General features: G+C 36.3%; 1 protein-coding gene across 12 annotated transcripts in view; it reads right to left on the reverse strand.

The window, feature by feature from the left end:
• RPS6KC1 (ribosomal protein S6 kinase C1) overlaps positions 1 to 23,819 on the reverse strand; it is a 282,130-nt gene that overhangs the window by 229,087 nt on the left and 29,224 nt on the right. For 10 of the 12 annotated variants that reach the window (XR_008960504.1, XR_008960507.1, XR_006410636.3 and 7 more), the window contains 2 exons: positions 17,716 to 17,831; positions 4,838 to 4,931 (listed from right to left, as the gene is read on the reverse strand). Coding sequence is in view for 7 of the 12 variants with exons in the window: in XM_057315501.1 (XP_057171484.1) it covers positions 4,838 to 4,931; positions 17,716 to 17,831 (210 nt within the window). In the remaining 5 variants the exon portion in view is untranslated. Of the gene's footprint in view, positions 1 to 4,837; positions 4,932 to 6,417; positions 6,620 to 17,715; positions 17,832 to 23,819 lie in introns of all 12 variants that reach the window. The other 2 variants (XR_008960505.1, XR_008960506.1) reach the window with 2 other exon arrangements.

Consider the following 23,819-nt stretch of genomic DNA (forward strand, 5'->3'; position numbering starts at 1 on the left):
ACTTAAAAGAAAAAGGAACTTCAAAGTGAATAAACCCACTCTCATAATACAGGAGGGCTTAGAATAATCCCAGTAACAAGATTTAGAGTTCTCATGGTGCCACCTAGTGGACATTCGCTCTAAATTCTACTTTAAATTTAAATTACTTTTAATCAGGCTTTCTATATTTTGACATCTTACACCACCTCTAGACTTTAAGTTTGCCTGAAAAATAGATTTAGGCTCTTAAGTAGCCAATCAACTGAAGAATATTCCTTTTTAAAATGATCCTGCCTCAAAGCATCGACTTTAAATCAACTAAATGAAAATAACACAAATAATAAAACGAAATATAATAATAAAATGGTACATTGACACAGAAGATTTTCTTCAAATTTAAATAACTATAAACCCTTCCAATTAGTCTCCCCTAACAGTTTAAAACTAATCAACATTATTCAATTTAATAGAGTTTAACCGTAATCTTCATGCTTTAATGGAAAGAATTATCACTCCTCCATCAAATAAAAACACAAATCTTGAACTGAAAATGATTTTAGAGATCCCTTACATAGACCAGCAATGGGGGGATGCTAGTCTCAAAATGTACCTCTCATTTACTCTAAAATGGCTAATTCAAGACAGCTTAATAGATCCTTTCTTACGTCTACAGTTGCTACAATTGAACCCCAGGGAGCTCTTAACCCACAATTTACCACGGGGGGGGGGGGGGGGGGGAGAAGAAGCAGCAGCAGCTACCCCAGGAGACATTTAAGAACATTCACTCTTAAGATCTACATATAAGAAGCTGATCTCTCAATTGTATTTGTGTTTATGATCACCTAATAATTATTTTCTCTGTTTGGTGCATACACCTGGAAAATGTCCCTCCCGTAACTGCAAAGGAAGTCAAGTAACGTATTAGGAAGAGGAAATGACACAGGTTACCAGATGAGAGTCTACCAACATCAAAGGCTCCAATATCAAGGCCAGTATGGCAGTAAAGCAACCTACACCCTTCAAACAGGCCAACAGATGAGAGAAACATGTCAAGAAGCTCAATTCCAATGCACTATTTTGGCCAGATTTCCACAAATGTCATACTAACTTCATAGCTAAGTTTAATCAAATGAAAAGATGCAAGTTTAAAAAGGAAATAAGATGTTAACAATCAAGTCAATCCTCTTTCATCTTTAAAAATATATACAGCTTAATTTCTCTGGACAAAGGAGATAAAGAGTGACCAGCATTTCATTTTAAAAACATAAAACAATACTAACTTTTTATCTAAAAACCTACTGAATAATTTTGTAATTTTCAATTTCATATTAAATAAAATATATTTACCAGTTAATCACCAAATTATTGGTTTTATGAAACCTTAAAAAAGGTTTCCTCTATCCCATTACTACCAAATAATAATTTTAAAAAAACAAAACACATTATTCCAGCTCTTAAAGTTTTCCTCAGAAAACTTTCCTTCAAGGTAAATTAAGACCTGTTGATTGCATTTTTATGGTACTAATAAAAATAATGATCACTTAGCCTCTACATCTGTTCTCTGACAGGTGATATACTTGCCATGTCATTCTAACTCTACTGAAGGACCTTGAAACAGCAGACGATATATTAAGATTTGCCCCTCTGGCTCATTTCACCGGCAAACTAAATCACAAGTATGAAAAATGAATACACCTTTGAAACACCATTTAAAATACTACACTCAGAGGAGTTGTTATGGAGTGAATCACCTCCTCACATTTTGGCTCTAAATCCAAACCACAAGCACTTACCACCACAATCCCTCTACAACCCTCCATTTCACTGCATACCTGTGGGGCTTGGCCGGCTGCCAGCTTTCCTGCTCTTTTGCTAGAAGAGGCCCTCTCCCTTGGCTGTCTCGGGGGGGGGGGGGGGGGGGGGGGTGTTACAGACCTTTTGGTAGGAAAGTGTATCTTCCACTTACCCAGTATGCCAGACAATCTCATGATATTTAAAAGTCATTTCCCCTCTCATATAACAATGAATTTGCAAGCTGTCTGACACTCTGATCTGTATTTGTCAACAAGGTGTCTTTCAGCAGGATTAATTAGTCAGGCATAAAGGCTTTTAGAGGGAGGGGGTAAAAAAAATAAGCATTAACAGCCTTTCTAGTTCCACATTTTGCATTCGTCACGGATCACAGCGTGTTTCAGAGATGGTAATACAGTTGGAGAACTAAACTATGCATGGAAAGGATGAAATGCCAGTATTACTTTTTGGTAGCATAAGTCTTCTCTGGGGTTTTTTAACAAAAAGGTTGCCCCCAATTTCTCTCATAAAAGCATATTCCTAAAAGATAAATCCTTCCAGGGGCGCCTGGGTGGCGCAGCGGTTAAGCGCCTGCCTTCGGCTCAGGGCGTGATCCCGGCGTTCTGGGATCGAGCCCCACATCAGGCTCTTCAGCTATGAGCCTGCTTCTTCCTCTCCCACTCCCCCTGCTTGTGTTCCCTCTCTCGCTGGCTGTCTCTATCTCTGTCAAATAAATAAAATCTTAAAAAAAAAAAAAAAAAAAGATAAATCCTTCCAAGGAAAACCCATCTTTTCGAAACTTCAAACGTAAACCCTGAAACAACTGCTTTAAGTAGGACGACCCAAGCTGTCTGTCCCAGTGTGCCAGGGGCAGTCCTGGTTTATGAGAGTGGTCTCGCATCCTCTTTACTTCTCAGCAATGTGTGTCCCAGTTTGGACAATAAATTACAAACTCATCCAAGCTTTAGGTACTATCTCCTTTTTTTTTTTTTTCCTAAAGATTTTATTTATTTATTCAACAGAGACAGAGACAGCCAGCGAGAGAGGGAACACAAGCAGGGGGAGTGGGAGAGGAAGAAGCAGGCTCATAGCGGAGGAGCCTGACGTTGGGCTCGATCCCAGAACGCTGGGATAGCGCCCTGAGCCGAAGGCAGACGCTTAACCGCTGTGCCACCCAGGCGCCCCATCCTTTTTTTTTTTTTTTAACCACATTTTTACCATAGCCACATTTTTACCCTGAACAGCTTCCCATATTTTAGAACATCGTCCCAAGAAAACACATTCCTATGTTTTTTTCCCTAATGCTCCTCCCCTTCTCTTCCAGATGATAACAAAGGGCAAAAGACCTCTTCCTCATTCCCATCCATGACGACCTTACACTAAAATAGGTTCCTGAGACACACGTCTCCCACCGTAGCTGACGTACACGTAGTAAAAACGGCTTAGCACAGATCAAAAGAATATAGCCATCCCCAAATCATGCAACCTTAGATTCCTGTAACAAAACACAAAAGGAGAGAAACTAAGAAATATTCTACCATTTCCAAGAACTGTACTCCTCATTGAACACTCTCCTACAAATCTTTCTATCTGTCCACTACTGGATGTCACCAAATCAGCACATCTACAGGCAGATGATACCCTCTCCCTCCTTCTCAGGAAAAGAGTATCTCTGAGGCAACAACCAGATCAGGTTATCCCAGATAAAGTCACCTACCAAGGAAACCAGCTCTAAAAACAGAATCACACTGGGATCCCAAGCAGGGACTAGATTTTTCAAAGCCTAGCAAGGATCCACAGCTCAAAACAGGTGACAAAGAATAGGTATTTGGATTGTAAAGTAAAATTACTGTCAGCAGTGTTTTTCTATGACCTTGGCTGATTCAGTATGGAGTTAAAGATATTGAGGACCTGATGGAAATCCATGGGCCTGAGGTCCCCATACATTACACAAAACACTAGGTATAAATGAACGGACTTTGTTTTTAAGTCAATGGGAGCCACCATGAAAAACAAGAAGAGCTAATCACTTCTCAATGTGGTGGCAACAAAAGAAAAACAAATTTTATGAGACTGACATGTTACTACTGCGCTAACAAGGCCCCTGACAAACAAATTTTAAATGCTTCAGCCTACATGATGGATGGGAACTTGCTGCTCCCCAAATTAAGATGATAATTTACTGCAATAAACCTATATCGATGTGTCTGCTGATATATGACATCAGTACATATCCCTACAAAAACATCACTGAAATGAGACTATGGCTACCTCCCATATTCAGCATCCTCCTCTACCATAAACTGTTATCCATGAAAGAGATCAAGAAATACCTAGTTTATGATTTTACTTTTATATAAAACAAACCTAAGCCTCCTCAAACAAATCTAATTACCTATTTTTAAAGACTCTCCCTCCCTATCTCCAAATCTCTCTTTATTAATTCCAAAATCGTCCCTGGAAGAAAACTAGCTAAGGAAATTTAAAGACCAAAATGTATGTATTTTAAATCTTCATAAAAATTCAAGGATGGCTTAACAAAGGAATAAAACAAGACATTAAGCATTCTTGAATTAAAGTGATTAAAATTTCAAAAACTGCTTTGCTTTAGACTCATGTTATTATAAAACATACTAAAAACACTAAAACTGCCCTCTTTCTGGGAACATGACTAACCTTTTAAAGCCAGTCTTGAAATTAATTCTCTAAAAGTCAGATGCTGCTAAATAGACTTTAGCAAAATATTCTTAACACTTAGACAATACAAATTCTGAACATTCATTACACCACATTTCATCAAATCTAATTTGCCATTAATTGTAGGATAAATCATTACATTATATTATATATCACTAAGAAAGAAAAAAAGCTGTCAAATAAATCTAAGATATCATCGACCCAATTTCATGCACCCAATATCAGTGATACTAAAATGTGAAGGAAAAAACTATCTTAGAATTGGTGAAATACTCTCAAATTCCTATAGCCATCTATTCTTTTGCAATTCAAATATGATTTATAGTCTGCAATCAAAACCATGAAATGAAAAAAAATCAGAATATCCTACCTTCTGTACTACACTCAGGAAAGCTATCAACGAGGGAATCCGAATATGCTTCAGCAGGACCAATCAATTCAGAACCATCATTAATTATTCCACCCTAAAAGGAGAGTAATTGTGTTTCATTGTTAATAAGAGTATTTTAAAAATGAATAATAAATGAACACTAGTTATCTCAACTGAGTATGTATAAGGATTACAGGAACTATGCATCTGTTAAACTAGATAATAACTGCTTTTAAAAAAATCAATAGGGGGGCGCCTGGGTGGCACAGCGGTTAAGCGTCTGCCTTCGGCTCAGGGCGTGATCCCGGCGTTCCGGGATCGAGCCCCACGTCAGGCTCCTCCGCTATGAGCCTGCTTCTTCCTCTCCCACTCCCCCTGCTTGTGTTCCCTCTCTCGCTGGCTGTCTCTATCTCTGTCAAATAAATAATAAAATAAATCTTTAAAAAAAAAAAAATCAATAGGAATATCAGTATTGACACATCAACTGTAACAAACGTACCACACTGATGCAAGGTATTGATAACAGGGGAATCTCTGTGAAGGGGAAGGGGATCTACAGGAAGGCACTAAATTTTCCCTTTTTTTTTTTTAAGATTTATTTATTTGACAGAGAGAGACAGAGAGGAGCGCGCACGCACGCACGTACACACACACACACACACACACACAGGGGTAAGGGGCAGAGGGAGAGAGAAACTTAGACTCTGCACTGAGCGCAGAGCCCAACATGGGGCTCGATCACATGACCCTGAGATCATGACCTGAGCTGAAATCATGAGTCAGAAGTTTAACCGACTGCGCCACCCAGGCACCCCTGAAAGCACTATACTTTCTGCACAATTTTTCTGTAAACTAAACTGCTCTAAAAAATAATCTATTATTAAAATCTATTTTTGGTCTATTAACATTCAAAAGGAATATTATGTTTATAATATCATATGGCTTGTTATAAAAGCATATTTTTTAAATGTATTGAAAATACTCATTTAAAAAAAGCAAGAAAAAAAAAAAAAACACCACCAAGTAAAGACTATTGCTCAGTATCCTTAGTGACCGATCATTCTGATTAGTGATAAATGATGGGACCTCATTAGAAGTCATTTAATTTTATCAAATTAAAAACTACAATACATCACACAGAACCTCAGTGATTCCAGAAATACCCTAAATTTGAAAACCACTAAGACATAATAATGTATGTAAAATTAAACAAATTTAAGATATTTGTATTATTTTTAATAAATACAAAATTGATTTTTCCATGTGACCATTATTTTAATTCTATATTTAGGTTTGCAAATTCAACCCTCAAAAGGCTGTTTTCTCTCACTCTATGTGCAACTAGAGAATGGTACTTACCAAGTAAGTGGTGGTGGTGTGATTTTGTGCTGTCGTTTCACGGACTGCTCCAATCACGGATATAAAGGCTTATAATCCTTAAATAATTATAACTAAAAGAATAGCTCTTCTGCTTCTTAACATCTTTCCTTCTACCATCCATGAATAGTTCCATGCCCCCAAACACTACTACCATGATAGCAAAACCCAAGAGAAACACAAGACCCCCTACTTCCTCTCACCTTCAGCACAAAGAACTCAACAACTCTCTTTACATAATCAAAAGTCTTGGGACGCCTGGTTGCCTCAGTCGCTTAAGCGTCTGCCTTCAGCTCAGGTCATGATCCCAGGGTCCTGGGATCAAGTCCCACATTAGGCTCCTTGCTCGGTGGGGAGTCTGCTTCTCCCTCTGCCTGCTGCTCTCCCTGCTTGTGCGTGCTCTCTCTGACAAATAAATAAATAAAATCTTAAAAAAAAAAAAAAAGTCTCCCTGCCTGCTTATCTTTAAGAAAGAAAAATTTTAAATGGTCCCTCTCAGATTACCAACTTTTACTTCTCAGAGTGTTAAGTGAGCTGAAACTTTAAAACAATTACTCTCTTTATTATTTTTATTATTATTTTAATCAGAGAGAGAGAGTGAGCACAAGCAAGGAGAGTAACAGGCAGAGAGGGAGAAGCAGGCTCCCCACTGAGCAAGGAGCCTGATGCAGGACTTGATCCCAGGACCTTAGGTTCACGACCTGAGCCAAAGGCAGCCAAGCGCTTAACTGGCTGAGCCACCCAGGAGTCCCACAATTATTCTTTTTAGAGGCAAGAATTTATATCACTTTGTTCTATTTGTCTATTAAAATATTCAAATCACAGTTTATACTTGCATTCTTCTCTAAAAAAGAAGAGTATCTATTTCAGACTAAGCCATCCAAATCAAATCTTAAGAAAATCTGCAAATATTCCTGAGAATTTTAATAGACAAAGCTGATTTTGTTTATAATCTCACTTAACAGAAGGTACCTTTCAACTATTAACTACCTCTTCAACCACCAGGTGTGTGACTTTAAGTTACCTATCTATAAAAGGGAAACATTATCTATAACTCAGTAAGTGGTTAGGACTAAAAGATTTCACACACGTAAAGTGTTTAGAACAACATAAGCACTCAAAATAATTTTATTTGTTAATATTAGCTGATATAAGATCTGTTTACAAGATAAAATAACAAAAGAATACTAAAGAATGCAGAAAATGTTTTAGCTCAGAATCCCAGAGAAATTTTATTTACCTAATTGAACAAACGATATTATACAAAGTAATGCAGACTAAATCCTTAATTAAACAAAATAATAAAAACTGTTCCATAGGAACCTGAGGAAAGTAGTGGGAAAATATGTCACAATTCTATTTTAATCTCTACATTAAATCTCTAAATTAATTGCTACTTTGATCTCTAGACCAAAACATTAACCATTTGGTGTTCTTCACTACACAGCAGACACCTCTTGTTACACAGCATTTCAAAGTTTTTTGTTAACGAAATGTCAGTCTGGAGGGTGAAGGAGTTCAGGTATGATGGAATAAGTAGATTAGCAAACACTCTTCCCAAAAAGCAGTTAACTAGAGAAAACTGTCAGGACGACCATTTGAGGGCTCTGGAAATTGACCAAAAATGTAAAACAAATGAAGAAGCGGTTACCTGTGAAAAACCATAAAACCGTAGGTAAGAACTGTGGGAGTCTGTGGCATTCTTGCCCAGGGTTTCTCCCACCTTCCAGCCCAGCTGGGTTGCCATGGTAATTATACAAGGGCAAGGCAAGCCTTGAAATTCAGCAGATTCACTTGCAGAGGAGGCTGGCACGATTTGGACTGAAGCACAGAAAAAGTCCACCCCAAACAGCACTATCAGTAATAGTAGCGATCCCAGTGCTAACACACAGTGGCTCAGCATACATGACGTTGCGGCAAGCGAAGAACCAGCATATTAACCAGACATTTCGCAGGGAGATACAGAAAATACACAGCCATGTGGGTTCTTAATATGCTCTGTACCCCCCCATGCAGGAGAGACCAGAGAGAAACTGAGCAATTACAAATCCCTGGCAAACCATGATGGTGCACACACACAAAGGAAATCCAAGAGATCCCAGGGGAAAGCAAAAGCCAGGGCAAACTTGAAAACTGATTGAACTTTGAAAATACACCAAGAATCATCAGCATGTGGAGGAAGCATATAATGGAACAAAGTGTTTAAATACAAGCAAAGACCAATCACTGGCTGACCACTAAGCTAGGATGATACTAGACTAATCCACAGTTAGCCAGGTTTAAAAATACAATAAAAATTAAAAATTGAGCAGAGATATCAGCAGTCATTCACTGCCCATTAAATAGACTCCGCAGATTCAGTACAGACACTTTACTGAACATGCTAACAAAACAATGCTAACAACCCTCAGGGCAAAAATCAGAACTCCGATCTGCTATATTATCCAAAACTTCCAGTTTTCAACAAAAAAAATCATGACACATACAAAGAAATAAGAAAGTGTGTGCTCCATATGCAGGGGATTGGGAAGGGAAGTAATCAATAGGCACTAACTCTGAGGGGATAAAGATACTGGACTTAAAAGGCTAAGACTTCAAAGCGCTATTTATAAATATATTAAATAACTGAACAAGTCGTGATTAAAGAAGTTCTTAAAGTATGATGTCTATGAAAAAAAAGTATGATGTCTATGACTCATGAAATAGCAAATATAAAATATAAATAAATACAAATTATAAAAAAGAACCAAATGAAACAGTATTCATAAGAGCCAAAAGTGGAGATAATTCAAATGTCTACCAACTGAATCATAGATAAATAAAATGTGGCATATTCATATCCACCTAATGGAATATTATTCAGCCATAAAAAGGAACAAAGCACTGACACATGCTACCACATGGATGATCCTTGAAAACATTAAGCTAGGTGAAAGAAGCCAGATGCAAAAGGCCACATACTGTATGATTCCATTCATGTGAAATGTCCAGAATAGGTAAAGCCATCAAGACAGAAAATAGATTAGTGGGTGCTAGGAGTTAGGGCAAGTGGGGAAGGAGGTGTAAGTGCTACTGGGCAGAAGATTTCTTTATGGGGTAATGAAAATGTTCTGGAATTAGACAATGATAGTGGTGGCATAACCCTGTGAATATACTAAATACTACTAAACTTTATACTTTAAAATGCTGAATTTTATGTTATGTGAATCTCAATTTTAAAAACAAAACCAGATGGAAATCATATTGAAAAGCATAGTAACAAAATTCAACAGATTTAAGATGAAAAATAAATGAACTTAAAAATCAATAGAAACTACCCAAAATGAAAATCATAGGAAAAAAAGACCTAATAACAATAAAGAGAATCAAAGAGCTGTAAGGATAATATCAAGCATACCAACTTACATGTACCAGGCATGAGAGAGGAAAAAAATATTTGAAAAGATAAGGCAGAAAACTTTCAAACTTTGATGAAAAATAATAATCTACCAATACAAGAAGATAAATTAAACCCCAAGTGGATAAACAGAAAGATATCTACACCTTGAATCACATTACTGAAAGATAAACGCTAAATTCTGAAAGCAGCAACAGAAAAAGACTTCTATACCAGAATTACAGTAAAAGTAACAACTTCTCATTAAGAACAATGAAAAACAGGGGCGCCTGGGTGGCACAGCGGTTAAGCATCTGCCTTCGGCTCAGGGCGTGATCCCGGCGTTGTGGGATCGAGCCCCACATCAGGCTCTTCCTCTATGAGCCTGCTTCTTCCTCTCCCACTCCCCCTGCTTGTGTTCCCTCTCTCGCTGGCTGTCTCTATCTCTGTCGAATAAATAAATAAAATCTTTAAAAAAAAAAAAAAAAAAGAACAATGAAAAACAAAAGGCACTGAAATGATAAATTCAAAATGCTAAAAGAAACAGTAAATCAATAATTCTATATATCCAGATACACTATTCTTTAAAAATGAAGGGCAAACAAAAACAGTTCCAAAGACAAAGAAAATCTGTTGCTAATAAACCCGCCTTAGACACACACAAAAAACTACAGGAAATCCTTCAAGCTGACAACATACGGTAATTCAAATCAACCTGAACAAATAAAGAACACCAGAAAAAGGTAAATATGAGGGTAAATATAAAAGACTATATATGTTCTTCTCTTTTCTTCTCCTTAACATTAAAAGACAACAAATCATAACACTATATTGTTAGGTTTATAATATATTTGAGATACACATATGATAACAAAAAAGGAGGAGTGAATAGAGCTTTATGGAGCAAACTTTCTATATTCTACTGGAATTAAGTTAACATTAATCTTAAGTAAATTGTCATAAATTAAAATGCATTATTTTAATCCCCAGAACAACCATTAAGAATATAATTTAAGGGTGCGCCTGGGTGGCACAGCGGTTGGGTGTCTGCCTTCGGCTCAGGGCGTGATCCCGGCGTTGTGGGATCGAGCCCCACATCGGGCTCCTCCGCTATGAGCCTGCTTCTTCCTCTCCCACTCCCCCTGCTTGTGTTCCCTCTCTCGCTGGCTGTCTCTATCTCTGTCGAATAAATAAAATCTTTAAAAAAAAAAAAAAGAATATAATTTAAGGAGCACCTGGGTGGCTCAGTCAGTTAAGTGTCCAACTCCTGATTTCGACTCAGGTCATGATCTCAGAGTAGTGAGATCCAGCCCTGTAGCGGGCTTTGCCCTAAACAGGAGTCTCCTTGAAATTCTTTCTCTCCCTCTCCCTCGGCCCCTCCCCCACTCCTGGCATGATGACTCTCTCAGGCTCTCTCTCTTTCCCTTTCTCTCTAAAATAAATAAATCTTTAAAATACATACATAACTTAAAGAACATAAAAGGGAAATTTAAATAGTATAATAAAAAATATTTAACACAAAAGATGACAAAAAGGAGAAAAAAACAAAAAATATATGAAATATATATAACATATAGCAAAATGGTATATTTAAATTTAAAGGACTGACTATGCCAATCAGTGACAGCAATTTTGAGACTGGAAAAAAAAAATAAGGTCAAACTATATAGTGCATGCAAGAGATACCCATTAGATTCAATAACACGAACAAACTGAAAGCAAAAGAATGAAAAGAAAGCGGCAACCCTCTCAGGTCCCCTCCCTCCTTGGGAGCTTCGTGCTATCACTTTACTATTGCTCAGTAAACCTTGCTTTGCTGCCAAAAAAAAAAAAAAAAGAAGAAGAATGAAAAGAAAGGTTCCATGCAAAAAGAGACCTAGAATAGTCTTTATTAAACAGTGGTCTGTATTAAAATCATACAAAATAGACATTAAGACAATAAATACTACTCAGGTCAAGGACGGCCATTTCGTAAGCCTAAGAAAATCAACTTATCAGGAAGCTATACACATGCACATGACAAGAGAGCTCCAAAATAAATAAACATTAACAACTGAAAGGACAAATAGAAAATTCAACAATAATAACTGGAGGCTTCAATACCTCACTCTCAGTAATTGACAGAACTAGATAGAAAATCAGCAAAGATACAGAACACTTAAACATCACTGACAACTAATTTGAACTAAAATTTACATAAAATTCCACCTGACAACAGAATATACATTCCTTTCAAGTACACAGGGAATATTCTCCAGGGCAGGTCATATGCTAAGAAATAAATCAGGTCTCAATAAATTTAAAAGAATTGAAATCATACAACATATGTTTCCTCACCATGACTGCAAGAAAACTAGAAATCAACAATAAAAGAAACTTTAGGAAAACAATGAATATTTGGAAATTAAAGAACATTTTTCAAAATAATCAATGGGTCCACAGAAAAATCATAAAAGAAATTTAAAAAATGCATTGAACTGAATAAAAATGAAAACAAAACATAAAAAGTTATGGGATGAGGTTCGAGCAGTGCTAAAAGAAAAATTTATAGTTGTAAATGCCTATGTTAGATAAGAAGAAATATCTCAAATCAGTAACCTAAGCTTCCACTTTAAGGAATTAAGGAATCAGATAAACAGCAAAGTAAATCCAGACCAAGCAAAAGGAAGGAAATAGAGTTTAGAGTAGAAATCAATAAAATGAAATAGAGAAAAATGAAATAGAAAATACAGAAAAATCAACAAAATCAGGTTAGTCTTCTTTTTTTTAAGATTTACTTAATTGAGAGAGAGAGAGAGAGAGAATGAGCAGGGGGAGGGGCAGAGGAAGAAGCAGACTCCCTCCTGAGCATGGAGCCCAATGTGGGACTCTATCCCAGGACCCTAAAATCATGATCTGAGACAAAGTCAGATGCTTAACTGACTGAACCACCCAGGCACCCCAACCAGGTTAGTCCTTTGAGAAAATCGACAATATCGAACTTTTAACCAGACTGACCAAGAAAAAAATAAAAAAGATACAAATTACCAAAATCAAGAATGAAAGAAGGAACATCACTACCATCCCTACAGAAATCAAAAGACATTATAAGGAAATACTATGAACAATTTATGCTAACAAATTACACGATTTAGATGAAAATTCCTGGGAGAGAACAAACTACCGAAGCTGATTCAAAAAGAAAGAGAATATCATAATAAACCTGTAACAAGTAAATAAATTGAATTAAAATTTGAAATCCTCCCAGATCAATTCTAATACTAGGTATATACCTAAGAGAAATGAAGATAGGGCCACACAAAATACGTATATGCCAATATTTATAACAGTATCATTAGTAATAGCCAAAAGGGAGAGACAAACCAAATGTGCTCAACTGATGAATGGATAAACAAAATGCAGTATATCCACGGATCCATACAAAGGAATACGATATAGCCACAAAAAAGAATGAAGTGTTGATACATGCTACAACATCGATTAAACCTTTAAGACATAATGCTAAGAGAAAGAACACAATTCTGTTCACAAAGGCATCTAAAGAATAAAACACAATGAATAATTTTAACAAAAGAAGTACCAAACTTATACACTGAAAATTGCAAAACACTGCCGAGACTAATTAAATAAATGGAGAGTCATTTCATGCTCATGAATTGGAAGACAATATTGTTAAGAAACAATTTTCCCCAAATTGAACTATAGATTTAATACAATTCCAATCAAAATTCCATCAGATTTTTTGTTTATATGGACAAGCTGCTGCTAAAAATTTTTATGGAAATTCAAGGGACTCAAAATTGCCATAACAATTCTGAAAAAGGATGAATAAAGTGAGACAGTAAACTTACACTATCTGATTTCAAAACTTATTATAAAGCTACAATAATGAAGAAAATGCAGTACTGTTATAAGAACAGGCACACAGATCAATAGAACCCATCAAAAGTCAAGAAATAAACCATTACATTTACATTCAATTCATTTTCAGCAACAATGCCAAGGTAACTCAGTGGGGAAAAGATGGCCTTTTCAACAGACAGTGCCAAGACTATTAGATATTCATGTGCCAAAAGATGAATTTAGACTGTTACTTCACACTGTATACAAAAATTAACCAAAAATGGATCACAGATCTAAATGTAAGACCAAAACTTCCAGAAAAGAACACAGGAGACTTTGGGTTAATCTAAGAGTTCTTGGATATGACAAAAAAAAGTATGATTCAAAAAAAGAGAAAAACTGCTAAATTAGACTTCACCAAAACTAAAAACTTTTATACTTCAAATGACACCATTAAGAACATGGACAAGCCACAGATTGGGAGAAAAATATCTGCAAAACACATATGTAATAAAGGACTTGTATCCAGAATATATTCAGAACTCTTACAACTCAATAATAGGACAACCCAACCAAAACTGGACAGATTTTAATAAACATTTCACCAAAGTATATGAATATGCACATGAAAACAAACTCAACATCACCGGCCATTAGGAAATGATAATTAGCTAATAGTATAGTGAGATAGCACTAAACACATACTAGAGCAGCTATAATCTAAATTTCACACAATTGGTGAAATTGTGTAAGAACCAGAGCCTTCATACACTGCTGGAGAATGTAAAACTGTACAGTCACTTTGAAGAACAGTTTGGCAGTTTCTTAAAAACGTAAACTTACCAGAAGACACAGCAATTCCACTCCTCAGAATCTACCCAAGAGAAATGAAAACATGTATCTACACATAGATTTGTACACAAAAATTTGTTGGCAGCAGTACCGGACAAAGGGCCAAAAAACTGAAAACAATCCAAATGTCCATCATTTTGTCAATGGATAAACAACATGCAGTATAATCTATGTAAGAGAATACTATTCAGCAACATAAAGGAATAGAATACTGGTACACGATATAATATGGATGAAACACAAAACATTATGCTAAGTGAAAGAAACCAGAACAAAAAACCACATATTGTGTGATTCCATGTTATTTGAAATGTCCTGAAGAGGCAAATCTATAGACAGAAAACAGGTAAGTAGTTACCCAGGGATGGGGCTGGGAAAGGGGGTTGCCAGCAACCAGGCACGGAGAAACTCGCTGAGGTGATAGAAACGTGATAGTTGCACAACTCTATAAATTTACTGAAAGTCACTGAATGCTATAACTACAATTGGTAAATTTTAAAGTATGCCAATAAAACTGTAAAAACATACATATATACGTATATATATATATATATATATATATATATATATATACATACATAACCAGCAAAGAATATGGCATCGAGATGAAAAAAATTTGGCAATATGCTGATAATTTTTTAAGATGAGTAATGTGTAATGGAGGCTCATGATAGTATTCCTTCTACTCTTGTGTATGTTAAAACAAAAATCAAATCAGGTGACTAGGTAGTCATTTGCATGTGGTATCTATCATCAGTGTTTCCCCCCAAAACAAACAAACACACAAACAAAAAAACCAAAACCTACGTTATTGTAGCACACCCTCTGACCTGGCTACCCAAAAACCTCCCCTCCATACCTTCATCCACAATAAGAAATAGCTAAAAGAGTCACCTACCCAGACTTCTCTGAAGCTAAGGATAGTCCTGTGACCCAGTTCTGAACTATAAGATGTAAGGACTAACTCTAGGTAGAATTTCTAGGAAAGCTTTTCAAAACTGGCATGCATTCATTCATTCATTCATTCATTTATCAGCCCTTTTCCTTTCACACCCCAAACCAGGAACCTAAGGCTTTGATGATATCATTGAGCTCTGTATCAACCCTGTCCTATCTTCCTCACTCAACTTCTTAGTTGTATGAGACAAACCCCTTTCTTATTTAAACCGATATAGTAAGCTTTTTATGTTTTTTTTGCTTGCAGCTAAATAACCCTCAAGGATCCTATTTTCTAATCTTTATTTAGAGACTGACTACCACTATTGTGATATTATCAAATCAGTGTCTCTCTCCTGCCCAGCACACTACTTAAGGTATTTCTAATATATTTTCTAAGATTAGCTTGACTTCCCTTAAAGTGCCCAATGTCTTCTTTCTTTTCTTCTGTCTCTTTCCACAAAGCCTATAAAGTGTCATTCAGCAGCAGTTACAATCAGGAATTCCCAGATCCAAAGGAAACAGAATGAATAGGTAACTTATATTTAAATTGTTCAAAGTCAGGGGCACCTGGGTGGCACAGTTAGTTAAGCAGCAGACTCTTGGTTTCAGATCAGGTCGCGATCTCAGGGTCATCAGGTTGTCTCCTTAGGACTGCCTCTCCCTCTCTCTCTGCCCCCCCCCCCAGTGCACGTGCACTCTCTCCCTCTCTCTAATAAAGAAACAAATCTATAAAAATAAATAAATAAATAAATAGTTCAAAGTCTAAGATCTGACTTCTATATTCCTAGACTGATATTTTTAGCCCTGGGCATGTGTTAATTTGCATGACTGCCTTTCACAATTTCTATAAAGCCACATCCTTCTTGCTTAATAATGCTGCCTTTTTTTTTTTAAGATTTATTTATTTGAGAGAGAGCACATATATGTGCCTGAGAGAGAGAGAGAAGGGGGAGAGGCAGAGGGAGAGACAGCATCACAAGCAGATTCCCCCTGAGCACAGAGCCCAGTGAGGAGCTCGATCTCATGACTCAGAGATCATGACCTGAGCTGAAATGAAGAGTCAGATGCTTAACCAACTGAGCCACCCAGGTGCCCCTAATCCTGCCTTTTTCTATAAGCATAGACTGCTTGTCACATAGATAGAGCTGTAAACCAAGAATAGCAAAGAGCAAATACTGTATCAATTTGATTTGGCCTTTTATCCTAAAGATCCGCAGTATGTCATAAGCAGAACCACATTCATCATCTCAGCCTGGTTGACACAGTAATGAAAAATTAAGTAATGAAATCAATTACTAGAAATCTTATTGGTACTACAAACTTTTCTATTTCTATTTGTATTCCTATTAGTGTAAAGTCATAAGTTTATAATATCTTTCAAAAGATCAACTTTCTTCAGCAAGTTAAAATTGGTCATAAAAGATAATTTCTTTTTGTAGGTCCACCGGCATCACTAAAATTAAAAATCCCCATACTCATATACTATTCATATATTTCATATGTTCTAACAATTACATTTATACAAATGAGTAGATGTTTGAAGAAAGGAAAAAACAAGTACGGCACAATTGCCTAGCTTTTTTCTGGAAGTCTAAAGGCAATAGGAAAATTGTGGTCGTTAAAGACACTGATATCAACAACCTGCACAAGCTCAATACAAAATAAATTAGAAAATTATTATTTAAAACAATAAAGAACTCTGGGGCACCTAGGTGGCTCAGTTGGTTAAGTGTCCAACTCTTGATTTCAGCTCAGGTCATGATCTCAGGGTCATGAGATGGAACCCTGCGTCGAGCTCCACGCTGGGTGCGGAGTCGGCTTGGGATTCTCTCTCTCTCTCTCTCTCTCTGCTCCCCCCCACCCCTGCTGGCACTCTCTCTCTCTCTTTAAATAAATAAATAAGTCGTAAAAATAAAATAAATAAAATAAAATAAAATAAAATGGTAAAGAACTCAGAATGAAAACATTTCATGTCAAGAAACAGGAAACACTAATATCCAATGATTCTGGTCACATAATTTATACTAGCCTACCTCTCTAAAATTAAACAGTGACTATTTTTGCTCCATCTCTTACACAAATTAGTACAATTATAACAAAGTGAATATAAACTTATAGTGGTTTCTATCCCAAAAAGTCTACCACCGAAAGACACCTCAAAAAATGAAGGCAACAGCTAAAATTTCATGATACTTCAATTTTTTCTATTGTACTTCAATTATGATGGAGTAAATGAGATAATCTCTAAGCCTTTTGCATCAATTTTTTAAATCTATGAATCAAAAATCTTAAACATTTCTACACTAAAAACAGAAGATATGTCAAAGACATTGTTGTTCAGCAACTAACTTTTACGTATTTTAGTGAATAATGAAATCCAACAGTAAATGACATTTTCTGTTAAAAAACAAAATTTGAATCCCGCCTTACTACAAATTAGAAAACAAAAATATTTAATAACGTACAAAATATTTCAGAAAGACTATCAAACCTTGAAAAAATCTTCGAGTTGTTTACTGTTATAAAGAGCGGGGATATTGGCAGAGAACTGTAGCAAGTCTTCAGCACACTGTCTTCTCTCTTCAATGACCGTTTCATCAAATCGTCCTAGAATCAAATAAGAACCAAGACTTAAGGAAGGAACGAAGGCTTATGAGAGTTTACCTTCACAGATCAGAAAGAAGCAGCAGGCCTATCACTGCACTATCGGAATCAGCGTACTGTTCCCTAAAAAAGACAATAATGTTTCTGATACAACATGAAACAGAGGTGTGAACTGATAAATCAATGGTGCAGCCCTACTTGAAGGCCTGTCCATGTAGGAAACTTAACATTTAAGAAGCTGGTGATTTGAAACTCAAGCTGAAAAGAGAATTCTAAAGAACTCAAATGGTTTTCCATAGTAATTTAATACTGTAATTACTCGTATAATTTTCCCTTTCCCACTCTTTTTGATTTATAAAGGAGCTGAAGAGAGGAAATTATGAGAACATCTGTATATCAGTGGGGTCAAAAACCTCAGCTTGAAGCAAAAAAGCTTTGAAGCCAAACTCCACGTGTGCCACTGTCAGCGTATGTGACAGCGTGCTTGTGAGAAAAAAGACGGTCCGCACAGCACCAGTGAGCTCTGATTTACATGGTGATCGAAAGGTGGTTTTCATAGAATTGTTTTAATGCTATATACAATTTGAATGCTGATAAGACATTTTAAAATACGACCATTTTGTACTCCTCTTAGATCAGATTCCTGGTTGGCATTTGTCACATGCCATGTAGCACACAGACTGCAATCCAGGCTTCAAAAATACAAAATCAAAAGAGGAGCATCATCCCATAAATATTTCAAGCGGTTTTGCAAAATGTTAACAAAAAACTGACGCACAAAGAGATTCCTAGTTATATAACCCAAGACAAGAATTTAAAAGTAAACCACTAAAAACTCTCAGCTCAATGTGTCTCATGCTTATGGTGAAGTATCTATTTCATGAAAACTAAAAGAAACGGTTTTAGAGTCAAACCTGGTGTAAATACTAGCTTTATCATTCACTAGCTACGAAATCTTAGATAATTTCTTCATTTGTAAATCGGAGGAAATGAACAATGTACTTAAGATTCCTATGACAGGCACATAGTTAGCACTTAATAAATTAATCACGATGCCTTCGACTATCACACTGTCTCATCGCACTGTCTAGCAGACAGAGCATGCTAATTAACTCATACCTAACTATAAGAATGAATGGTGGAAATTTAGAAAAATTCTCAAAAAGAACAGTCTTAACAGTGGAACATTTTTAGAAAACAGTCATCTTTCATTAATAAAAAATCTTTTTTTTCTTCTTGATTTTTTTTTTTTTTTAATCTTAACAGTGGTCCATAAACGACCTACTCAGCTTAATGGATGGGTTCCGGAGACAAGAGTCCTACAAAATTCCATGCATGTGCCCACAAGTACCTTTTTCCAGGGAACGAGTATGTAGCTCTTATCAGCATCACCAAAGAGCCCAGGGCCCAGTAAAGGCCAACACGCCAGAGGCAGTCAATTAGAGGATCCCTAACATCCAGGACACTGCTTTATTTATACTATGTAACAGACAGCCAGTTGCTAGCCCAGTGTCTGTTTTTACCTTCTTCCTTAGTAAAATAATCCCCAATTTCTAACTGGTGGACATAGCAAACCAGGAAAAACAAACACACACTACATTGCCAGGTTGCCTTGCAGTTCCATGGGGACAGGGACGACGTTCTCGCCAAAACACAGAAACAATAATTATACTGGAGCTTCCTAAAAATCTCTTTAAGAGATAGCCTTTTCTTCTTTCTCCTTGTCCCTTTCCAGAAAGGACTGTGACGTGGGTGGTTAGAAGTGACAGAGCAACAAGACAGGAGCTTGGATTCCTGATCACTATGCAGCTGCCCTGCCTGGAGCTACCTTCAGATCTCACACCATGAGAAAGAAATCAACTTCTATCTGGTTTTAAGGTTTATCACACGAAACCAAACCTAATACCATTACGCTATTTGGTGTTTCAGCGTTCTGTGTTTCTATTATTTCCCAGTTCATATGTAACAATTCAATTTAACTCAGTTCTTCCAATGAGAATCTAAAATGATGTGCTAGCTTAGCTATTAATAATATTATCTAGAAACAAACTTCCAAGTGCCCCTCCCTGTAAAGCAAATTTTCTGGACAGCAATCTAAGTTATTCAATCTTGGGAAAAATGCACTGGCCAAACCGGTTAAAATGATAGCTAATGTCCCTTATTCCGTTTCTTATCTAAATAAGAAATTAAGTATACACTGGTACTTATGATTATAGTCCAATATGTTTATCCCTTAAACAAAATTTAATTCCAGTGCCTGTGAATTAATATCAATAATTTTGTAAACATATAGAATCTCAGAACAAAACTCCAGAAAATGCATTAAAAAATCATACTATGTTTCAACCCACAAAACCACCTGATATTATCTTTAAATGCGTTAACTATTTGTTGAGAAATTTTAATGGAAAACTCACTAATATTTAATGACACCCTAAAAAATCTCATTCAGTAGCTAAAACAAATACATATTAATTTGGGAGCTTCAATCCTAACTGTAATCAGTGATTCATCCCACCTCCCTATTAAGCTAGACTAAAATGCTTAAGCAATGAGTACATCAACTTCTAAAGAGAATAAAACACATCTTTATGCATTTCCATTCCACTAAACTTGGACAAGTGGAGAGGAATTAAAATATTTTTCAGAATGGAGCAAGCACAATCAAAAATAAAGGCTTATGCAGTAAAAGGTTCAATTACACTGAATCTTATCATCAGAACAAACAGATGAAAGAACATGCTCACTTCTTTGTTCCTAAGATATTTCAGAATAACAACAAAAAAACAGGATTTGTAGCATAAACAAAAAAGCAGATGAATTTTAATCCAATAACTACTAGCCTTAATAGATTTAACAAAGCCACCTAATTTTAAATGAAAAAAAAAAGTAGCAAGATTCAACAGTCATCCTAATGGTAGTCAACACCCTAGTAGTGCCTCTTCTCTAGTTGCTAGTCCTTTAGTGGCACCTAAACCTTGCTCAAAAGCAGCAACAGTGAGAAATCATAAACAGGAACTTCTTTATCACTGCTTTAAATTCCCATTCACAGGGTCAATGTTTATTTTCCTGTGAACAGAGTAAAAATTATAGCTGATTTACAATAGAAAATGCAAAACGTATTTTTCATAAGAAGATTTACTGTGTACTATTACATATTATATACTATATTATTTGTGTGTATGTACATTTATTATGTATAAGCTAGCCGCTCACTCCCAATGACCAAATAATGCTTTCTTTATTAAAAGCTGTGGGAGGAAAAACTAAATTCAAACATTCTAATTAAGCTGGTAAATCACCGGAAATAAAGTCTCCCTCTCTGATTTATTAAGCTGCCTTTGGGATCTTTTTTTTTTTTTTTTTTTTTTAATGTAGAACAACACCCAGATATCAGAGCTTACAACTTTTTTAAAATGCAAATGTCAATGATCAAAAACTGGCTATATGGAACTAAAAGTTGCCCTTGACCAGTAAGAAAATAGCTAGAAAAGCTTGATGCTGATTCTTAACTGAAGCAAAAATTCATTCAGCGTAAAAACAAAGAGAGGCCAAGGTTTTCGGGTATGAATAATTTCCAGTCAACGGCACCAAGAACATATCTCTAAATGAACAAATTGGATTTATTACTCCTTGCAACTAGGGAAAATGTATACTCTTGGGAACCCTGGGACATTTCACTAAGAGGGTGTTAGAATGGACTTGCAGGATTTGGGCCTGTGTTAGGTACTTTGGGGAAAGGTTTAAAGAAATGGGGGCTCTGCCCTTGTTCTGATGCTGTTGGGAAGTGGCGATAATTCCATGGTTCTATGAATTCTATCTAATTCTATGATGCTACAATTTTAACAAATCTTACTATGAGGCAAGACGAATGAAGAGAGGCTAAGGCTGTAATTTATATAAATAAGCTGCAGTCACTCACGGTAGCCAGGATGAAGACATGCTTGATCATTTTTGTGACTTTAACAATGTTCATGTTTTTGTCTATGCTCAGACATGATACCAGAATGGTCTTGTTTTTGTCTTGATCCAAGGACACAGAGTGGCCTTGTCTAATGTTCCTGTTCTGTGAAACTGCTTACGTTCAACAAGAGAACAACACAGCCTAGACATGAATGCCAAGCCAACTCTAGGAAACGCCAAGGTCGAACTAATAGGTAGTACAAGGCCACTTCTTTCTTAGCTATCAGGAACTGCTTTTCTCTTTCTCGTAGAAAAGCAAAGTATGATAACAGATCTAACAAACAAAACAATGATCTAATCGTGAGAAAACAATCAGACAGGTAGAGACTTTGAAACCTATGAAGAAACTGTCATACACTTTAAAAATGTCATTGTCATGAAAGACCAAAAAATGCATAAGGAATACTCTAGATTAACCTAGAGGCATGATCCTAGATCCAAAAACAAACAAACAAACCTGAAAAGGACATTTTTAGAACAACTGAGAAAATATGAATAAGGACTACATATTTGATAATATTATTGTATCAGGGTTAAATTTCTTGAGTGTGATATGGGATTGATTATAAGAAAATATGAACGGCAGGGTTGAAATGTCACAATATCTGCAACTTAATCTCAATTGGTTCAGAAAGAAAATGAGAGATATACAGAGAGTTATAACAAATCCAGCAAATTGTTAACAATCGATGAACTTGAGCCAAAGGCATAAAAGTATTTACCACACTATTCTTTTGTGTTTTTTTCTGTAAACTTAAAAATTTTGCAAATTAAAAAAAAAAACTGGAAAAAAATAAGTTAGGTGCTCTACTGGTAACATGTAAAACTTAAGGGGAAAACAACAAACTCAGCCTAAAGGAAACAAGAGAAAACCTCCAAGAAGAGGAGACATCTGAAAAGTTTGCAAGGCTCACAAGAAAGTACGCAGTGGAGCAGTGCAACGCTGAATTCAGAGACACAAGAGAGTATGGTACGTTAGCGGTAACTGAGCAAGAGAGGATAGCCGACGGTAGCAGGTGTGTGTCAAGCACTGAGCTAGACACACACTGCAAATGTAATGCACAGAACAGGAAGATATTATCCCTATCTTACCAACAAGAAAAACACACTCAGATGTTAATTTGTATAAAATCACACTGCTAGTAAATCATGGATAGAAGATTTGGGCCTAAAGCCATCAGATTTCAAAAGGCATGTTCTTTTCACTATACCGCTAGACTAGTAACTACATTTTTGATGGCTGTGTCAATTACAATAGGATCCCCTTTTGCTGCTGAGGTTCACGTACTAAAAATGTGAAAGCAGTTAAAAAGACAGATGATTGGGGCACCTGGGTGGCACAGCGGTTGGGCGTCTGCCTTCGGCTCAGGGCGTGATCCCGGCATTCTGGGATCGAGCCCCACATCAGGCTCCTCCGCTATGGGCCTGCTTCTTCCTCTCCCACTCCCCCTGCTTGTTTCCCTCTCTTGCTGCCTGTCTCTATCTCTGTCGAATAAATAAAAAATCAAATCTTTAAAAAAAAAAAAAAAAAAGACAGACGATTAACCAGCAAGTCCCTCCACACAAGCACAGCTGCAGGCTGCAGGGTTCACTGCAGTTATCAAGTATTACAAATGGACTGTACCATTTACTGAGAAAGATTAACTGCTTACTTATCAAGATTAATAAGAAACTTTCACTCTTTAATAAGTAAGGATGTGGAGAAAAGTTGAAGATAATCCATTAGCAACAGCAATAATAACTACAAATCTCAACCAATTTAGGAACCACTCCCTTTCACCCAGTGACAAGCTTATTGTTTAAGAAGCTGGGCTGTGTATCTCCCAATATTAAAGATATATGGACACAGTTAAATTCCAGAGTACAGAAGGTATAAAATAAAAAGTAAAAACATCCCTCCTCCCACACCCTGAAAAGGTACATTATACAAACGTGTGTAGGTGTGTCTTCACACAAGTACGTATGTCTACTCAAACACAGGTATGAGCTTACTAAACATACTGCTGTGCAACATTTGTTCTCACGTCT

This window comes from Ursus arctos, unplaced genomic scaffold, assembly GCF_023065955.2.
Source record: "Ursus arctos isolate Adak ecotype North America unplaced genomic scaffold, UrsArc2.0 scaffold_2, whole genome shotgun sequence".
NCBI lineage: Eukaryota > Metazoa > Chordata > Mammalia > Carnivora > Ursidae > Ursus > Ursus arctos.